Source organism: Geotrypetes seraphini, chromosome 4 (genome assembly GCF_902459505.1).
Source record: "Geotrypetes seraphini chromosome 4, aGeoSer1.1, whole genome shotgun sequence".
Classification (NCBI taxonomy): domain Eukaryota; kingdom Metazoa; phylum Chordata; class Amphibia; order Gymnophiona; family Dermophiidae; genus Geotrypetes; species Geotrypetes seraphini.
The window spans coordinates 21,176,330-21,193,062 of record NC_047087.1 but is presented as its reverse complement, the minus strand read 5'-3'; the positions used below and the strand labels follow the sequence as shown (position 1 = coordinate 21,193,062).

Here is a 16,733-nt window from a genome sequence, read left to right as displayed (position 1 = left end):
GGCGGGGATGGAGGTAATTCCTTGCGGGGACGGGTGGGATTTCTGTCCCCGCGACTCCAGAGCACTTTTTTTTGAAGCAGTCGGGTAAACTTCCTCCGAAAGCAGAATCTGTGTGTGCGAGAGAGAGAAAGCCCTGAAATCCAAGGGCTGCCTGCAAGGTGGCACTAGTTCCGAGGGGGTTACCCGGTCCTCGCGAAGCCATTGGCTGCGGTCATCAGCCTGTACCCAATGCTTTGGTGATGATGCTCGCTGATCTATTTGGGAAGTTGGCAGGCTCTCAAGGCAGAACCTCCTCTCAAAGGCTGCCTCAGAGTGAAGCTATGCACAGTTCAGCCCAGTGCATGAATGAACAAGCCAGCAGTCCCTTCCAGCCTGCCAAAATGGAGCGCCGAACTCTGCTCAGCCTCGCCTTTCTTCTCGCTCAGGTAAGAGAGCTGCAGCTTCCCGCTCTCTCCCCCTGCCTTTTGCAGTGGTCTTTTCTATGCTTGCTTTTGGGGGTTTTTTTTAAGGGGAATAAACGCTGGCAGCATCCGACTCTCCCCCCCCCCAACCCCGTTAACTCTCAGGGAGCACTAGTTTCTTAGAGGATTTTCTAGGATTGAAGAGCATTGGGAGCCCCCCTTCCCTGCAGATAGCTGTCCGTGCTGCCCCCCCCTTCCCTCCTCCACCGTGCTGCCCAGCCCAGGCTCGGGGGAGCTGGTGCAAATTCTGCCGCTCGGATTTCATTCCGCACCGTCCTCTCTCCCGTTCCGGCAGCTGCCTCAAAGTTAGAGCTCGGCGGTGGGGGATGGGGGGGGGGGGGGGGAGAGGCATCCCCCGGTATTGAGAGAAGCCCGATTCCGAGCTTCGTCTTCCGTCGAGATACTGGACGACGGGGACCTAAAAGGTTGCGGCCGCCGCGCGGGAGGGGGGGGGGGTCGAATTTCGCGTCTATCTGGAGCTTTGAAAATGAGATCGACGGGCGCAGCGCGTCCCGGGGACGGGTTTTGGCTGAGGGGGGATCCCACGCTTCGTTCAACTTTGCGGTGTCCGGATGGGAAGGGAGTGCGCCCTGCCCTCCTTGCCCGCTCTCCTCGGGGAGGGAAGCCGAAGCTGGTGGCAGAGAAGCCTGGTATTGTTCCAGGCTGGCTGAAAATCTCTTCCTCCCCCCCCCCCCCGGGTCTGGGGCTCAGCAGCTGCACCAGTGACCCCAGCAGCAGGTTGAGCCCCGGGAGTCCCGCTGCTCCTGTCACTCTCTCCCCCCCCCCCCGCCCTGCCATTTCTGACCGAATGGACTAAGCGCGCAAATCGAGCTGCGCTTTTGTCCGAATAGGCGCCGCTGCGCGCCTAACTTTTCCCATCCGCCCGGGGTGGGCACAGTCATCCCTCTGCAAGTTCCCAATTCCTTTCCTATTTTGGGCATCGGGCCGTTTCGGGAGAACTGGACAGAAATGGGCAGCTTTGGCGAATGCTTCTCTTGGGCGTGAGGGGTTCAGTAGAATGTGGAGCAAGGGTGGGGTGGCTGGGTGGGGAAGCGATGCGAGCCTGGGCTGGAGAGTTTGCGAGAGGAATGTGGGAGGGGCAGGAACTTGAGCATCCCCTGGCGGCGAGAAGAAAGGGCTGCCCATGAAAAGTGCCCCTGTCACCAACCCCTTGCGCTGGCAGGAGCGCCCCCCCCCCCCCCCAGCACTTGGCCACGCGTGTGATTTCTTGCACGCTCTTTCCACACATGCAAAGTTCTGAGTGCAAAACGTGCGCCCTGAGGCTACAAAAAGCAGCCGGGCACGGGTTTCAGCCTGAAACTCTGCCCAACGTAGAAGCAGGAGGCCGGGAGGCGGTTACCACAGCTGCGGTCTTTGCAGAGAGAGAGAGTGAATTTTCCCTATGCCTTTCCAGTGCGATTGCCCTCAAACAATTCCCTGAATTGTGTTTGCATGGGAGAAAGTGCCTTTAGCCAGACCAAAGCCCTAAGGAAGCTTCTCTGAAGTGCGTTTGTCAAGTCGAATGAGACTAAATATAGTAAGATCTTTGCAGCTTTATGAGACTATTTAAGTCTGCAGCTCCTATGTTTCTAAATAACTTGGTCAGCATTTTAATCAAAAATAGAGTAATTGGCTTATGAAATTAAAGGGAAAATGAGACCATAGAAAATTCCATAGGACTGGCTTGAAGTAAAATACGGTTGTTTTGAATTCTGCACAGTTCATGTGGTGTCTGATGGTGGTCCTCTGCCAGACCACCATAGGGGTGTGACAGGGATCAGATTTGACTCCACCCCCCCTGGTGACATTTTGGGATCCATTGGGCTAGCCCGGGGATAGGCAATTCCGGTCCTCGAGAGCCCGAGCCTAAATATGCAGGAGATAGATTTGCATCTGAAGGAGGCAGTGCTTGCAAATCCATCTCATACATATTCATTCTGGAGATCCTGAAAACCCGACCTGGCTCCGGCTCTCGAGGACCGGAATTGCCTACCCCTGGACTAGCCTTACATAACTCCTCCGCCTCTTCTGATCATCTACTAGGGATATTCAAGTTTCGGGTTGTTTTAAAATTTGATTCAATCGCTTAGCCAAGATTCTAAGCGAGGTACGAAATTTTAAATTGGGTGCCATGAAAATAAAAGCACACAGACAAAATTGTAACATATATCGTTCTACGGACTAACTGGAACAAAAGGCAAGGAGAGGTAGAAATCCATTCTTTATAGGATAGAAAACATTTAGGGGGTCTTTTACTAAGGCCAGTGTAGCGGATGCTAAATGATAACGCGCCCATTATAGTCTAAGGACGCGTTAGCATTTCACGTGCGCTAAATCGGCCAGCGCGCCTTAGTAAAAGACCCCCCCCCCTTAAGGTTTAAAATGGTTTGGAGGGGAATAGATAAAGAAACCAGTAAATGAAAAAGAAAAAGCTTCTATCGCTGGCATGTTATCAAATAAAGGCATCCTTAAATAAGATGCTTTTCAAGTTGTCCTTGAATCGGTCTAGGTGTTTCTTTTCCTCTCTTAGATATGTCGGTAAGGTATTCCACAGTTGTGGAGCGACGCCTTGTGCTGGTTTTCTCTAGCGATGGGATGGATAGTAATAATAATAATAATTGATTTCTTATATACCGCTATACCGTGAAGTTCGAAGCGGTTTACAATAAAGATACATTTGACAGTACATGGGATAGAAACGGTTTACAATAAAGATACGTTTAGTCAGTACATGGGATGCAAGTGGGTTACAGTAAAGATATATTTTGTCAGTACATGGGATATAAGTGGGTTACAATACAAGTGGTTTACTATCAAGGTACATTTTGTCAGTGTAAGGGAAACAGGTGGGTTACCATAAAGTCAGTACATTTAGTCAGTACATGGGTTACAATAAAGATACATTATGTCAGTACATGAGTTTCAAGGTGGCAAGTATAGTTTCGGGCCTTGGAATTAGGGGCGAGGTGGAAGGGTCATGGCGAGGAAGAGTTGGGTATGGGAATTTAGAATTTGTTAAACAGTCGAGTTTTCAGGGATTTTCTAAAGTCCGTGTATGTAGTGGCCTCAAGTATGGGCTTGGTGTTGGTCGGTGGATCTAAGTGAACGGAAAAGGCGTATTTGGTATTAGCAGTTTGTCAATATTCAAAAAGTTTTCGCAATTTTATTTTTTTTAACACTATTAAATATCTCCAAAGCAGATAAGATCACTACCTGCAAGGTGAGCCGGCTTGCCTGACTGACTGGTCACATGACATTCTAAGACACGCCCTCTTACTACTACTCCCGCCCCCCCCCCCCCCAACCATTTCCTGTGAAAATACGAACATGCGGAAACTTTTTGAAGAACCCTCGTCTATGCTGACTGCCACAGAGAAAAAGCAGAGTGGCACCAAGTGTCAAATTAAAAATGAGTTTGGCTTGAAAATAGCCTAGAACCCCTAAAAAGATGTCCCGTAGTTTCAGGTGCTCTTCTGTCTCTCAGCTTTTTGTGAGTTTCCTTTGTGACTGGCAGTAGATATGCACAAGGTATTACAGCAAAGAGAACCATCGCAAACAGTTGCAAGAACCGCTCTTGATTTGTTTCCAAGTATATCCATATCTGGTGACCCAGAGACAACAGCTATTTAATAATCTGAGGCATGGACGTAGTTAAAGTATTTTACATTCCTTTTCCCTATTCATCCACTGGCAGATTTAAAACTTTATGGCATTTATACATGTGGATCGGGCAGGTTGCAGTGGCTGGACGGAGCACAGGAAGTGGAGCGATTGATATTCTAGTTGCTTTCTACATGGCACTCCATTGTTGTTTTGGGAAAGGTAGCCCAGAACCATTCCAAGGGCTATACAAGCAGTATAGGAACCCCAAAATCATATACCATCTGTTGCAGTGTCTCTCAAACTGTGTTCCATGGCACAGTGGTGTGCCCCGAAGAGATCCCAGTTGTGCCACGAGAGATTCCAGATTTCCCTTCATAAGTATACAATAGAACACATGATGTGCGTCATGCACGCAAGAATCTGTCAATGTTGTGAGCGTCTGTATGTGTAAAGATACAACCGCCCACACAAGCATCATTCTTTGACGTAATTGGTCCTTGAAAACGAATGGCAAGTCATTCATTTTTTTTTTTTAATGCAGTCTTTATCCTAACTTGAGCAACAAAGCAATCAAGGCTTTGTTACCATTTGGATCTTCTTTTCTTTACGAACTTGGATTTTCAGCTCTGACAGAAGTTAAATCGAGAACAAGAGAACGACTGCAAATGGTGGATGAGGAAGTGCGTGTTTGCTTGTTTTGTCGACTATCGAGCTGCTCTTTGAGTAAATTCGCACTCAAAAACAAGCTTTTGCATCGCATTGATTAGCAATTCTATTCTATCTAAACTAAACTAAACCTTGGGTTTATATACTGCATCATCTGCACAACGTGGAGCTCGGCACGGTTTACAGGAATTGGGAAAGAACGGAACTCCAATGGAATTATAGAAAAAGTATGAAGAGAGGTTAGAGGGCTTAGTATATCAGAGAGGGAAAGAAAAGTTACATTTTAGAGAACAGCCAAGTTTTCAGATGCTTACGGAATAGTTGAAGGGAGCTCAAGTTACGAAGTGGGGAGCTAAGATTATTCCTACTTTAGTTTCGCCGTTGTCACAGTTACCCATAAGTAAAGAACTTTAAATAAATACAGGCAGTCCTCGGTTTAAGAAGGAGTTACGTTTTTAAAGCTGTTCTTAAGTCGGATTTGTATGTAACTTAGAACTTGTAGATTTTAAGAATCTTGCTGCTTCCCTCTTCTCCCAGCTGACAAAAGGGCCGACTGTCCCTACTAGTGTTCCCTCTTAGGTACAGCATGCACAACCACACACGGTTCTTGTGGCCATGCTTCATTTCTGAATCTGCTACAGAAGTGTAGGAGTCTATGCCACTGGAAATACCTCTCAGTGAAATCAAATGAAGCCACAACTGCGTTCTTAAGTACGAGTCGTACTTGTCAGGTGTCTGTAACTTGGGGACTGGCTGCAACTCTCAAATTACATTTTTTTGTTGGTTTTGCAATTTGATCATTTCAATTATAAATGTGCAGTGGATGGGGCATGGGCACTAGGAGGTGTGTTGCACTGGGTGCAGTTCTGGCTCCGGATGCTCCTGGGTTAGTCTTCTCCTAAATTCTTACACAGCACTAAGACCTTTGAGAGTTTTGTGAGCAATCTACAGGCAATCACATGAAATGCTACTGCTTTCCCTAGTAATGTCTGCTACATAAAATCTGGAGCTTTCTCTTGATTTGTGCTGTAATTTGGATCACATAAGACGGGCCATTAAAGACCTGTAAATTTTCCTGGGACACCTGGGTACAATCTGAAGCACTGATGAGCCTCCCACCGCACTGTCACTACCACGGTTATTTATGGTTTGCGCATATTTTTACCAGTCATCCTTCAGCTAGTCTTTTACGACTAAAGCGTGCTAAAAGCCGTTAACATGGCAGTTAATGTGCACTGTTAGCGCACATCCACAGTAAGAGTAAGACAAAAGTTTGACACATAGTGGGTAATTCCGTAGAGTGTGTCCAAAGTTTTGCACTAGTTAGGTGCTTAACCTTTAGTGTTCAAGTGGAAGTTAACAGTAATTAATTACTAAAACCTGGGGAAAATAGCAGAAGGTACCTAAGTGCAGTGGTGTAGAAAGGGTAGAAGGCACCTTGGGAGGTGGCACCCCCCATGCCCTCCTCTCCCCCCCCCCCCACTGCTCCTTCCGCACCCCTCTTGCTCCTTCTCGCCCACCATTCCATATTCATGCTCACCCTTCTCCCCCATGTACCTCTGTAAATCTTCGCCAGCATGAGTGGCTTCTCCAGCATGCCACTGGTGCCAGCACTGGGTTTCCTTCTGATGTCACCTCCTGGCCCCACGACCCGGAAGTGATTCAGAAGGGAACCAGGTAAATGCCCACGAGTTGAGTCTCATTTGAAAGGAAGCTCTGGAACGAGAGGGCATAGGATGAAGTTAAGCAGCGATAGGGGCTCGAGAGTGATCTAAGGAAATACTTTATTTTACAGAAAGGGTGGCAGATGCATGGAAGTCTACTGGTAGAGGTGGTGGAGACGGAGACTGTGTCTGAATACAAGAAAGCCTGAGATAGGCACGTGGGATCTCTTAGAGAGGAAGAGATCATGGCTACTGTGGATGGGAAGCTTGGATGGGCCATTTGGCCTTTAACTGCTATCATGTTTCTATAACCATAAAGTTCTATGACCTCACAATGCAGGTGCAAAGAGCCTTAGCCTATAGGAAGAGGAGATGCAAATGTTAAGAGCCTTAGCCAATAGGGAGAGGAGGAGAGAGTGGATGTTGCAGATGGGTAAACTGGATGGGCCATTTGGCCTTTAGCTGCCATCATGTTTCTATAACCATAAAGTTCTATGACCTCACAATGCAGGTGCAAAGAGCCTTAGCCTATAGGAAGAGGAGATGCAAATGTTAAGAGCCTTAGCCAATAGGGAGAGAAGGAGAGAGTGGATGTTGCAGATGGGTAGACTGGATGGGCCATTTGGTCTTTATCTGCCGTCATGTTTCTATGTTTCTATGTTTATATATAAATATGGCCCCAGGTGCACAAATTTGCCTTTATACAATACTAGCCTAGGATATGGATGCCCTTTAACACCCTTTATAAAATTGTACTCTTCAGAGGCACTAATTGCCACATTCACCGACTTCGCCTTGCCGTTAACTTTTAACTCAGCAGATAACGTGGAGAAACATTGACCTCAATGTACGGTGCGATATGCATTTATATTACGGCACCTGCGATACAGTTAATCTGCCATACCTGTCCATCTCTGGGTTAACAGGATGGGAAAATGCTAGGCATACCCTCAAAAGCTGATGTAGAAGCTTTACAGTTACTGTATATTATTTTTTTTGCTAATTGCCGAATGCACTTTAACTAAAGGGCCCCCTCAATGCTTTGTGCCTAGTGATGGATTCCACTGTTGACTCTGTGGCTAGTTTTAATCTCTTGCCTGTATTTGCTTATGTTTATAAAAATCCCTGAGGCTCACCGATTCTCGGATGCATAAGAGCTTTGCTCCTTTTCATAAATTGAAGCAAACATGTAGTGCCGTTACATTTAAGTTGCTTGTAAAGTGTTACAGGAGCAATGAAAATTAGTAATTGCTTACTGTGTGTCTTTCTGTTTAATGAACCAGTGTTTTCCCCGAATATTGCTGCCTTGTGTAAACTGCTAGAACGAACTATTTGTGCTTACAGTTCACATCAAGGAGATATGAGTTGCTGCAAATAAGGAGTGCTTCAATCCCTGTCTGGGTTTCAGTGCCACTGTATTAATTTTACTGAACAAAGGGTAGAATGTATTTAAAATGTCAACTATCCATTTGTTTTTACAATTTCTAATGCCAGTTTTAACAATTTAATCACACAAGTTTCATGTCTGCCTGTGTTTCCAGACACACAGCTGCCAAGGTATCAATTTCTGGAGGGAGATTTCAGACTAGTCCTGGATTTCTGACAACCCTACCCAGATGCATTATGGGGCCGGTACCATTGACTTCAATGGGTAGAATCAGGGACTAGAAGTGCCTCACTGATTAGGGATATAAGTTTAAAACCAGCACTGGCCAAACGTCTCCCACCTGGAACTGGGTAACTTGGCAGCTTCTCAGGACAGATTTTATCCAGTCCTGGGTTTACCCCCCACTGCATGCAGGAACTTGTAGTTCTGATTTCCCCATTGCATTCCCTAAGACAGGAGTAGGGAATTCCGGTCCTTGAGAGCCGGAGCCAGGTCAGGTTTTCAAGATAACCACAATAAATATGCATGAGATAGATTTGCATCTCAAGGAGGCAGTGCATGCAGATCCATATCGTACATATTCATTGTGGATATCCTGAAAACCTGACCTGACTCTGGCTCTTGAGGACCGGAATTGCCTACCCCTGCCCTAAGAAAAGCAAGATCACAAGTCCTAGCATGCAGTGGATCCTGTGAATCTGAATCCCAGTTACTGCGATGGGTAGACTGGATGGGGCATTTGGTCTTTATCTGCCATCATGTTTCTTGTAGAATATTCTCTTCTGCTTTTTACGCTTTCTTGTAGCTGTATGTCAGGGATGTCAAAGTCCCTCCTCGAGGGCCGCAATCCAGTCGGGTTTTCAGGATATCCTCAATAAATATGCATGAGATAGATTTGCATCTCAAGGAGGCAGTGCATGCAGATCCATCTCATACATATTCATTGTGGATATTCTGAAAACCTGACCTGGCTCCGGCTCTCAAGGACCGGAATTGCCTACCCAAGCCCTAAGAAAAGCAAGATCACAAGTCCTAGCATGCAGTGGATCCTGTGGATCTGAATCCCAGTTACTGCGGATGGGCAGACTGGATGGGGCATTTGGTCTTTATCTGTCATCATGTTTCTATCATTGATCATGTAGAATATTCTCTCCTGATTTCTTGTAGCTGTATGTCAGGGGTGTCAAAGTTCCTCCTCGAGGGCCGCAATCCAGTCAGGTTTTCAGGATTTCCCCAATGAATATTCATGAGATCTGTTTGTATGCACTGCTTTCATTGTATGCTAATAGATCTCATGCATATTCATTGGGGAAATCCTGAAAACCCGACTGGATTGCGGCCCTCGAGGAGGGACTTTGACATCCCTGCTGTATGTGTTCAGCCCCTTGGTCCAGGGCAGTACTGTGCATTGCTATGCAGAGAGATCTGACCTAATTTCTTACTGAGGACCTAATGCCTTGGTTGGCTGTGCCTGGTTAGGCATGCTACTTACACCAACCATTGACTAAAGTTGGCATGCCAAACATTTGGCGCGTCTTTTCTGTAGAGACGCCGACGCGTTACTGCGCAATTTTAGCAGAGCATCACAGGGTCTGTACTTTTAGCAACTTGAGTTTTTCATGTTTTATACCTGTAGCTGCCGGTTACAGAAAGTGGCACAATGCATGCATACGGCCAGCTTACTTATCAGCTCCTATCCTTTGTTGTCCCCTGAGGAAGGCAAAAAAAGTCGCCGAAACTTGGATCCGAGTTGGGACCACATTCATTTTGAATGTTAAGGACTTGATTTTGGACTTTGAAAAATCACCAATAAAGTATATGTAACTGAAGGTTGGTTTTGACATCTCCTGTGCCTCTTCCTTCATTGTTCTGTTTTAACCCGAGGTTTGGTACCTTCTTTTCTGCAGTATGCCAAACATTTGGCATGTTACAGAAGCTTTGTGCTAGTATTCTATAATGGCTTAGGTATACCAGAGGCCATTATATAATAGACACTTAAGCATGCTCTGTTGCAGCATCTACTTCTTGACACCAAGTACAGAATTACCTCTATAGTAATTATGCCATAGTGACACCTAGTGGCTAGACTCAGGTTACAGTGCTTGGCCTATGACCAGTGACCACTACTGCACTGACTAGGCCAAAAATAGATGGAGAGACTTCTCCCCCAAATCCCGGGCTAGTTGTGCATGAAAGCTTACAGCACCAGTCTTGATTCTGATTGAAGTCTGCTCCCATAGGAGCAGGAGGAAGCTATTGGTTTCTTTTCTAAATGACTTGACAATTTTAGGAGGAATCTGGGTTCGGGGGTAGCTCCTGGAGCTTATGCAGTGGTCTTGGAGATAGAATACCAATCACAGCTGAGCCTCGATTGCCTCATTAGAGTTGATCATACATTAGTCACTGTTTTTTGCGGTTTGCAATATAGCTTTCTGCTTTGGAGTCTTGGTGGTAACAGAAAATCGAATCCATGCAGCATTCAGTTTTCTGAATCATACAAAAGTTGGTTTTTTTTTCCTCTCTCCAGATGTTCATTTAATGCTTTGAGTTGGAGGTTTAAACTGCAAAGAGAGAATGATCAAGCAATTATCACAAGAATACTCTGGATACTGGGCCATGACTTTAATAGCATTACAGTAAATGGATTTACAAGCAAATTGATGAAATAAATAGGCTTCTGGCATTGTATTTTGGTGGCTTTAATGCACAGCGCAAATGTGAAATCTTCATTATGTAAAGGGAAAAATATGAGCCTGTTATTCAATTTACTTGGGCAGGGGAAGTTCCGCTCTGTCTTGTGCAAATTCGGAGCCCCAGGCTGGAATATACGGTACATGCCTAGCAATCCTGTTCAATTGGAAATTGGTTTAAATTGTGATGATAAGAGTTTAGCATCGCAATGCGTAAAGCAGAAGTAACTTGATGCATGAAACAGGATGGGAGGGAGGGAGGGGAGTCTTGATTCTTATTTTTCTAATCAAATAGAGTTTATACTGCTGAATAGAAAAAAAGCTCATTTTCTAACATGTATCAATATACATTAAGGCATATACGTATATTTGGTTATATGGGGCATTAACACTTTAGAATTTTACAGGGACTTGAGAAATTACCTTAATAAGTAGCTGGATCAGTTTAACATGCTTATTTGTGGTAAGATGAATAATAATAATAATTTGCTAGTCTTGTGTTGTGGCATCAGTGTTCAGAGCAGTGTATGACAGAGAGGGGGGCATATGAGCTCATGTTGTCTGTGTGGTAAGAGGAGGTACGGAGAGTGACAGGTGCTTGGTGAAGCGTCATAGTGGCATGGGGGCAGAGTTGGAAAGTGGAAAATGGTTTCCAGTGATTCTGAGAAACTGGAGGATCCTGGAAAAAAAAAAAAAAAAGCTTTATGGAAATAGTGGGATTTGAGGGTCAGAGGAGATGGGAACTTGGGGCCTGGTTCTGCAAATGTCACCGAATGTTCTGCACCGGCACGACACCTAGATCGTGCCTACCTTAAGTGTTTTAATTAGTTTTAAGTGGTATGATAATTGGTTCCACCATTAAAAACACATTTAAGAATGTAGGTGCTGCTAGACACCCTTTAGGACCAGTGCCTAGTGCCGCTGAAACCTGGATGTGGGCATGCTTGGGGCAGAGCCAGGCTTTGGCATCACTAGACGCTGCTGGCCCCCATTCTACAAGGACCCTAGACGCTGGAAATGCCATACTGGGACAGATTGAAGGTTCATCAAGCCCAGTATCCTGTTTCCAACAGTGGTCAACCCAGGTCCCAAGTACCTGACAGAAACCCAAAGAGTAGCAACATTCCAGAGCTGAGCTTGTGATGTCATAATGCCTCATTCCACCAATGCCTAAGAGCGAAAATCATCAATGATGTCACAATGGCTTGATTATCCTATACTTGGTTCACATAAGAGCATGCCATACTGGGACTGCCATCAAGCACAGCATCCTGTTTCCAACAGTGGCCAACCCAGGTCCCAAGTCCCTAGCTAGATCCCAAGGAGTAAAACAGATTCTTTGCTGCTTATCCTAGGAATAAGCAGTGGGTTTCCCCAAGCCATCTCAATAATGGCCTATGGACTTCACTTTTAGGAAATTATCCTAACCTTTTTTAAACCTCGCTAAGCTTACTGATTTCACCACATTCTCCCGCAACGAATTCCAGAGTTCAATTACACGTTGTGTGAAGAAATATTTTCTTTCTGTCCGTTTTAAATCTACTACCTAGTAGCTTCATCGCATGCCCCCTAGTCCTAGTATTTTTGGAAAGAGTTAACAAGCGATTCATATCTACCCTTTCCACTCCACTCAGTATTTTATAGACCTCTATCATATCACCCCTGAGCCGTCTCTTCTCCAAGCTGAACAGCCCTAGCCACTTTAGCCTTTCCTCATAGGGAAGTTGGGCCAAACCTTTTATCGGGTAGGCCTGTAAAACCCTGGCCTACATTTCCGGTATCTAGGCTCCTTGCTAGCTGTGTTTTTGTAAGCAGCACCTGTCCATGACTGACATGCAGTAGACACCTGTTTTCCAGGTACTTGCCGCATCAGGCGCCACTTACAGAATTAGGCCCTTGGTGACCAGAGAATGAGAAAAAACTTTGGAGAATTGGGGGTGTGTCTAAGAAACAAAACAGGAAAGAATGCTGTGGAAACATGAGGGGGGGGGGGAGGGGGGAGGAAGGAGGCGGCAGTGTAGATTTTCTTCCAGGTCACAGCAAGTCAAAAATCTGGAGCCTTTTTAGGAGACAACTGAAAACCTTTTTATTTTTGAAGTTTTTTAGCCCTTAACTTTTTGATTCTCATCATGATTGTGCATTTGTGCCTAGGACTCATTGGCATTTGCGGTCTAGACATGGATTTTTATGTTATGTTATGGTGGCAGCCGGTTTTCGTTCCTGTAGCCTCTGAAGCAAAAGAATTCAGAATGACCATGTACCAACCTTAAGTCTATTCTAAAAACCTGTATTACACTTAAAAGGGGGTGGGACTTGATATACCGCTTTTTCTGTGTGGTTTACACAACGCGGTTTAAATGGCACAATGAAGTGTAAAGTGACTTGCCCAGAGTTACAAAGAGCTGAAGTGGGAATTGAACTCGCAACCTTAGGGTGCTGAGGCAGCACTGGGCCGCTCCGCCACTCCTTAAGCCTTCCATGCTAAGTAGAGCTTTGAAGTTATGAGTTTTAGCTGCTGTTAAGGCTTGCTTTAGATGGCTATTCACTCCCATTGTCTGTACAAGTATGCTTTGTGTCACACCCCACCTATTGTAACTTTTCCATATTACTTATGACCAGGTAGTCACTATCTTACGCTTACCTTTACTTTTCTTTCTCTTGTTCTTTCTGCATCCTACCCTCTTGGTCCTCTCCTGCATGCTTTTCCTTTAAGACATTGTAAACCTTTCCTGCCCTTTTTGTCCTCTTGTGTCTAGTTTGGTTAATTTATTTGTGTACATTCTCCTCATTATGTTTTTTATTTTAAACATTGCCCACTATTTTTATTTATTGTACACTGCTTTGGTTTGACTTTTTTTTTTTGTTAAAAATGGCGGCAGATCAAATAAAATAACTGTACCTATATCAAATTGATTGCAATTTCCCCCTTTTGTATCTCCCTGTTTTGTCTTCCCAATATATTTTATTAAAATTATTGTAAATGACATATACTGTAAGTATACAGTAATACCTTGGTTTGCAAACATAATTTGTTCCAGAAGCATGCTTGTAATCCAAAGCACTCGTATATCAAAACGAATTTCCCCATAGGAAATAATGGAAACTCAGACGATTCGTTCCACAACCCAAAACCTTTAAGACAAAATACTATACATACTTGTATTGCAAGTCCTCGCTGGTTTAGAACAGTCACTACACTCCTGCAGCGTCAGAGAGAGAAGAACCATCGGCTCAGTTGTGATAATGTGACATGTGTATACTGTATGTACTCGTATTGCTTGAAGGGGATGAGAAACAGAGCAGAGTGTAAAATGTAATACAGATAGAGACTACAGAGATGGGTCTGCCCTGGAGATGAACCGAAGCCAGTCTGGGAGAAGAGCATGATGTGTAAAAGAGATTCAAAGTTTGGTCTAGGGTAGGGGGAGGCAATTCCGATCCTCGAGAGCCACAACCCAGTCAGGTTTTCAGGATTTCCACAATGAATATGCATGAGATTGATTTGCATACAATGGAAGCAGTCCATGCAAATTAATCTCTTGCATATTGATTGTGGAAATCTTGAAAAGCCGACTGGGTTGTGGCTCTCGAGGACCGGAATTGCCTACCCCTGGTCTAGGGCAATGTTTCTCAACTCGGTCCTGGAGTACCCCCTTGCCAGTCAGGTTTTCAGGACATCCACAATGAATATGCATGAAAGAAATGTGCCTCCATTATTTGCAAAATTTCTTTCATGCATATTCATCGTGGATGTCCTGAAAACCTGACTGGCAAGGGGGTACTCCAGGACCGAGTTGAGAAACACTGGTCTAGGGCACCGGTTCTTAATCCTGTCCTGGGGGACCCCCCCACGCCAGTCAGGTTTACAGGATATCCCTAATGAATATGTATGAGAGAGATTTCCATATAACGGAGGAAACAGGCACACAAATATGTCCTGAAAACCCAACTGGCTGGGGAAACCCAGGACAGGGTTGAGAACCACTGGCCTCCCGGAAGATTGCAGAGGGAGCCACTGACGTGCCTTTGGAGGGGGGTTAATCTAACAAATAGTGGCATAGCGAAGGTGCATGGTGGTCAGGGCAGTGGCGCCCCTCCCCTCTTCGCCCCCTGCTCCTTCCCAACTCCCCCTGCCATGTTCACGCCCCCTTCCCTTCCCCGTACCTTTAAAATTTTTCAGACGTGAGCAACCTCACGAACTTGCTGCCCGCGTCATCTTGGCTAGCCCCCTGATGTCACTTCCTAGGGGCGGGGCCTGGAAGTGATGTCTGAGAGAGGTGACACTGACATGGGCAGCAGGTTTGTAACGCTGCTCATGCAGGGAAAATTAAAGAGAGACGAGGGAATGGGCGTACGTCTGCGGCGGGGAGAGCGGAAAGGAGTACGGGGGCAGAGAGGAGGGTAGGTGCCAGCACTCCTTGGCGGACCACCCCCCCCACCCCACCCCACTCCTTACGAAGCCACAGCTAATAAAAATCAGTCAACATCTTAGATCATCATCAAGCAGCAATCATAAGAGCAATTACATAAAAGTTTCATCCTAATTGCCCTAATTGGGTTACATGTGCCAGTGTTCTCTCTTTCACCCTTCTTGACACCCCCCACTCCAGGGATGACTCTTCTTCCCTCCAATCTCCAGCGCCTTCCTCCGCCCCTCAATCTCAGGCCTGACCTCTGCATTTTTCCTCATTAGGTCTCACCCAGCATTCTCCTTCACTCAGCCCAGTCTATTTTTTTTTTTTTTTTAAATGTTCACCTCCTGCTCTCCTTTCCAATATTTAACCTCCTTATCTCCCTTCCAACAAGTTACTCACAGGAGTCACAGCCGTGGCCTGGAACAGTGTCCACTCTAGTCCTTTCCCGCCTTGTGTCCTTGCTGAAAACGGGCAAATCTAAGAGGAAGGAAAGGAGGAGGCGGACAACAGAGCAGACAGCCCAACCACTCTTCTTTCTGTGCTCTATCCCCATCTTCCCCCCTCCCCCCCCCCACTTACGCCCACATGTTGATTTTTTTTGTGGCGGGAAGCAGGAGAAGGAGGTGCTGTTTTTCGCCTTGCTCTGTCTGCTCAAAGCGAATCCCCTCCCCTCCCATTTACTACATACTAGGCAGAAGGGGAGGGGCTGGAACAGGAAGCAGCCTAGTAGAGCTCTTAAGTACTGTGTCTAACAGAGCTGGGCCAAGAACCCATAAGTACATAAGCAGTGCCATGTTGGGAAAGACTAAGGATACCAGATGCCAAGAAACCCCCCAGACATGTCCTCTTTTTACAGGACTGAACGGGTGTCCGAATGGATTTTCAAAACCCAGCAGTTTGTCTAGGTTTTGGAAGGCCCCGAGGTCAGGGCCACATCTGGAGGACCTCCGAGCATGCGCAGATGTGATACCCCTCCAGACATGGTCCCGAGCTCAGGGAAGAAGAGACGAGGTTCGAGTGGGGGGCGGGGCTAGAGGCAGAATGGGGAAGGGCCAGTGGTGTAGTAAGGGGGCGGGGGGGGGCAGACCGCCCTGGGCACCCTCTTGCTAAGGGCACGGCATCCCTCCTCTCTGCCCTCCTGCTCCTCTCCTTCCCGTATGCATGCCCCTTGCCTTCCCCTGTACCTTTTTTACTTCCCTGGCGTGAGGTTGCTGCCCGCGTCAGCTTCGGCACTCTCTCTGATGTCACTTCTGGGACCTGCACCCAGGAAGTGACATCAAAGGGCAAGCCGACACCGACATGGGCAGCACGCTGGAAGAGTTAAAAAGGTACTGGGAAAGGTAAAGGGGTGCACACACGGCGGGGGGGGGAGGGTGGACGGGGAGAAGATCCGCATGGGTGCTGCTCACCTTTAATACATCACTGGGAAGGGCCATGTGTCCTCTTGATAACCCTAGGAAAGACCTAAGGTCCATCAAGCCCAGTGTCCTGTTTCCAACAGTGGCCATTCTAGGTCACAAGTACCTGGCAAGATCCCAAAAGAGTAAAACAGATTTTATGCCGCTTATTCCAGGAATATGCGGAGGATTTTCCCAAGTCCATCAATACTGATTTTCTTCAAACCTTTTTAAAACCCCGCTAAGCTAACAGTTTTTAAGCACATTTTTTGGCAACGAATTCCAGAGCTTAATTACACATTGAGTGAAGAAATAGTTCCTCGGATTTGTTTCAACTTTATTACTTAATAGCTTCATTGCTTGCCCCCTAGCCCTTGCATTTTTGGAAAGAGTAAACAAGCAAATTCGCATCTACCTTGCTTTGCTCAGCACTAGACAGTTTTTCGCAGA

At 46.1% G+C, this 16,733-nt stretch overlaps 1 protein-coding gene across 1 annotated transcript in view; it reads left to right on the top strand.

The window, feature by feature from the left end:
- Positions 1 to 283: 283 nt before the first annotated feature.
- Positions 284 to 16,733, top strand: part of CDH13 (cadherin 13) — a 1,218,549-nt gene continuing 1,202,099 nt past the window's right edge. Inside the window, exon 1 of the mRNA XM_033942565.1 lies at positions 284 to 425. Within this exon, the coding sequence (XP_033798456.1) occupies positions 321 to 425 (105 nt within the window). The 5' untranslated portion in view covers positions 284 to 320. The remainder of the gene's footprint in view (positions 426 to 16,733) is intronic.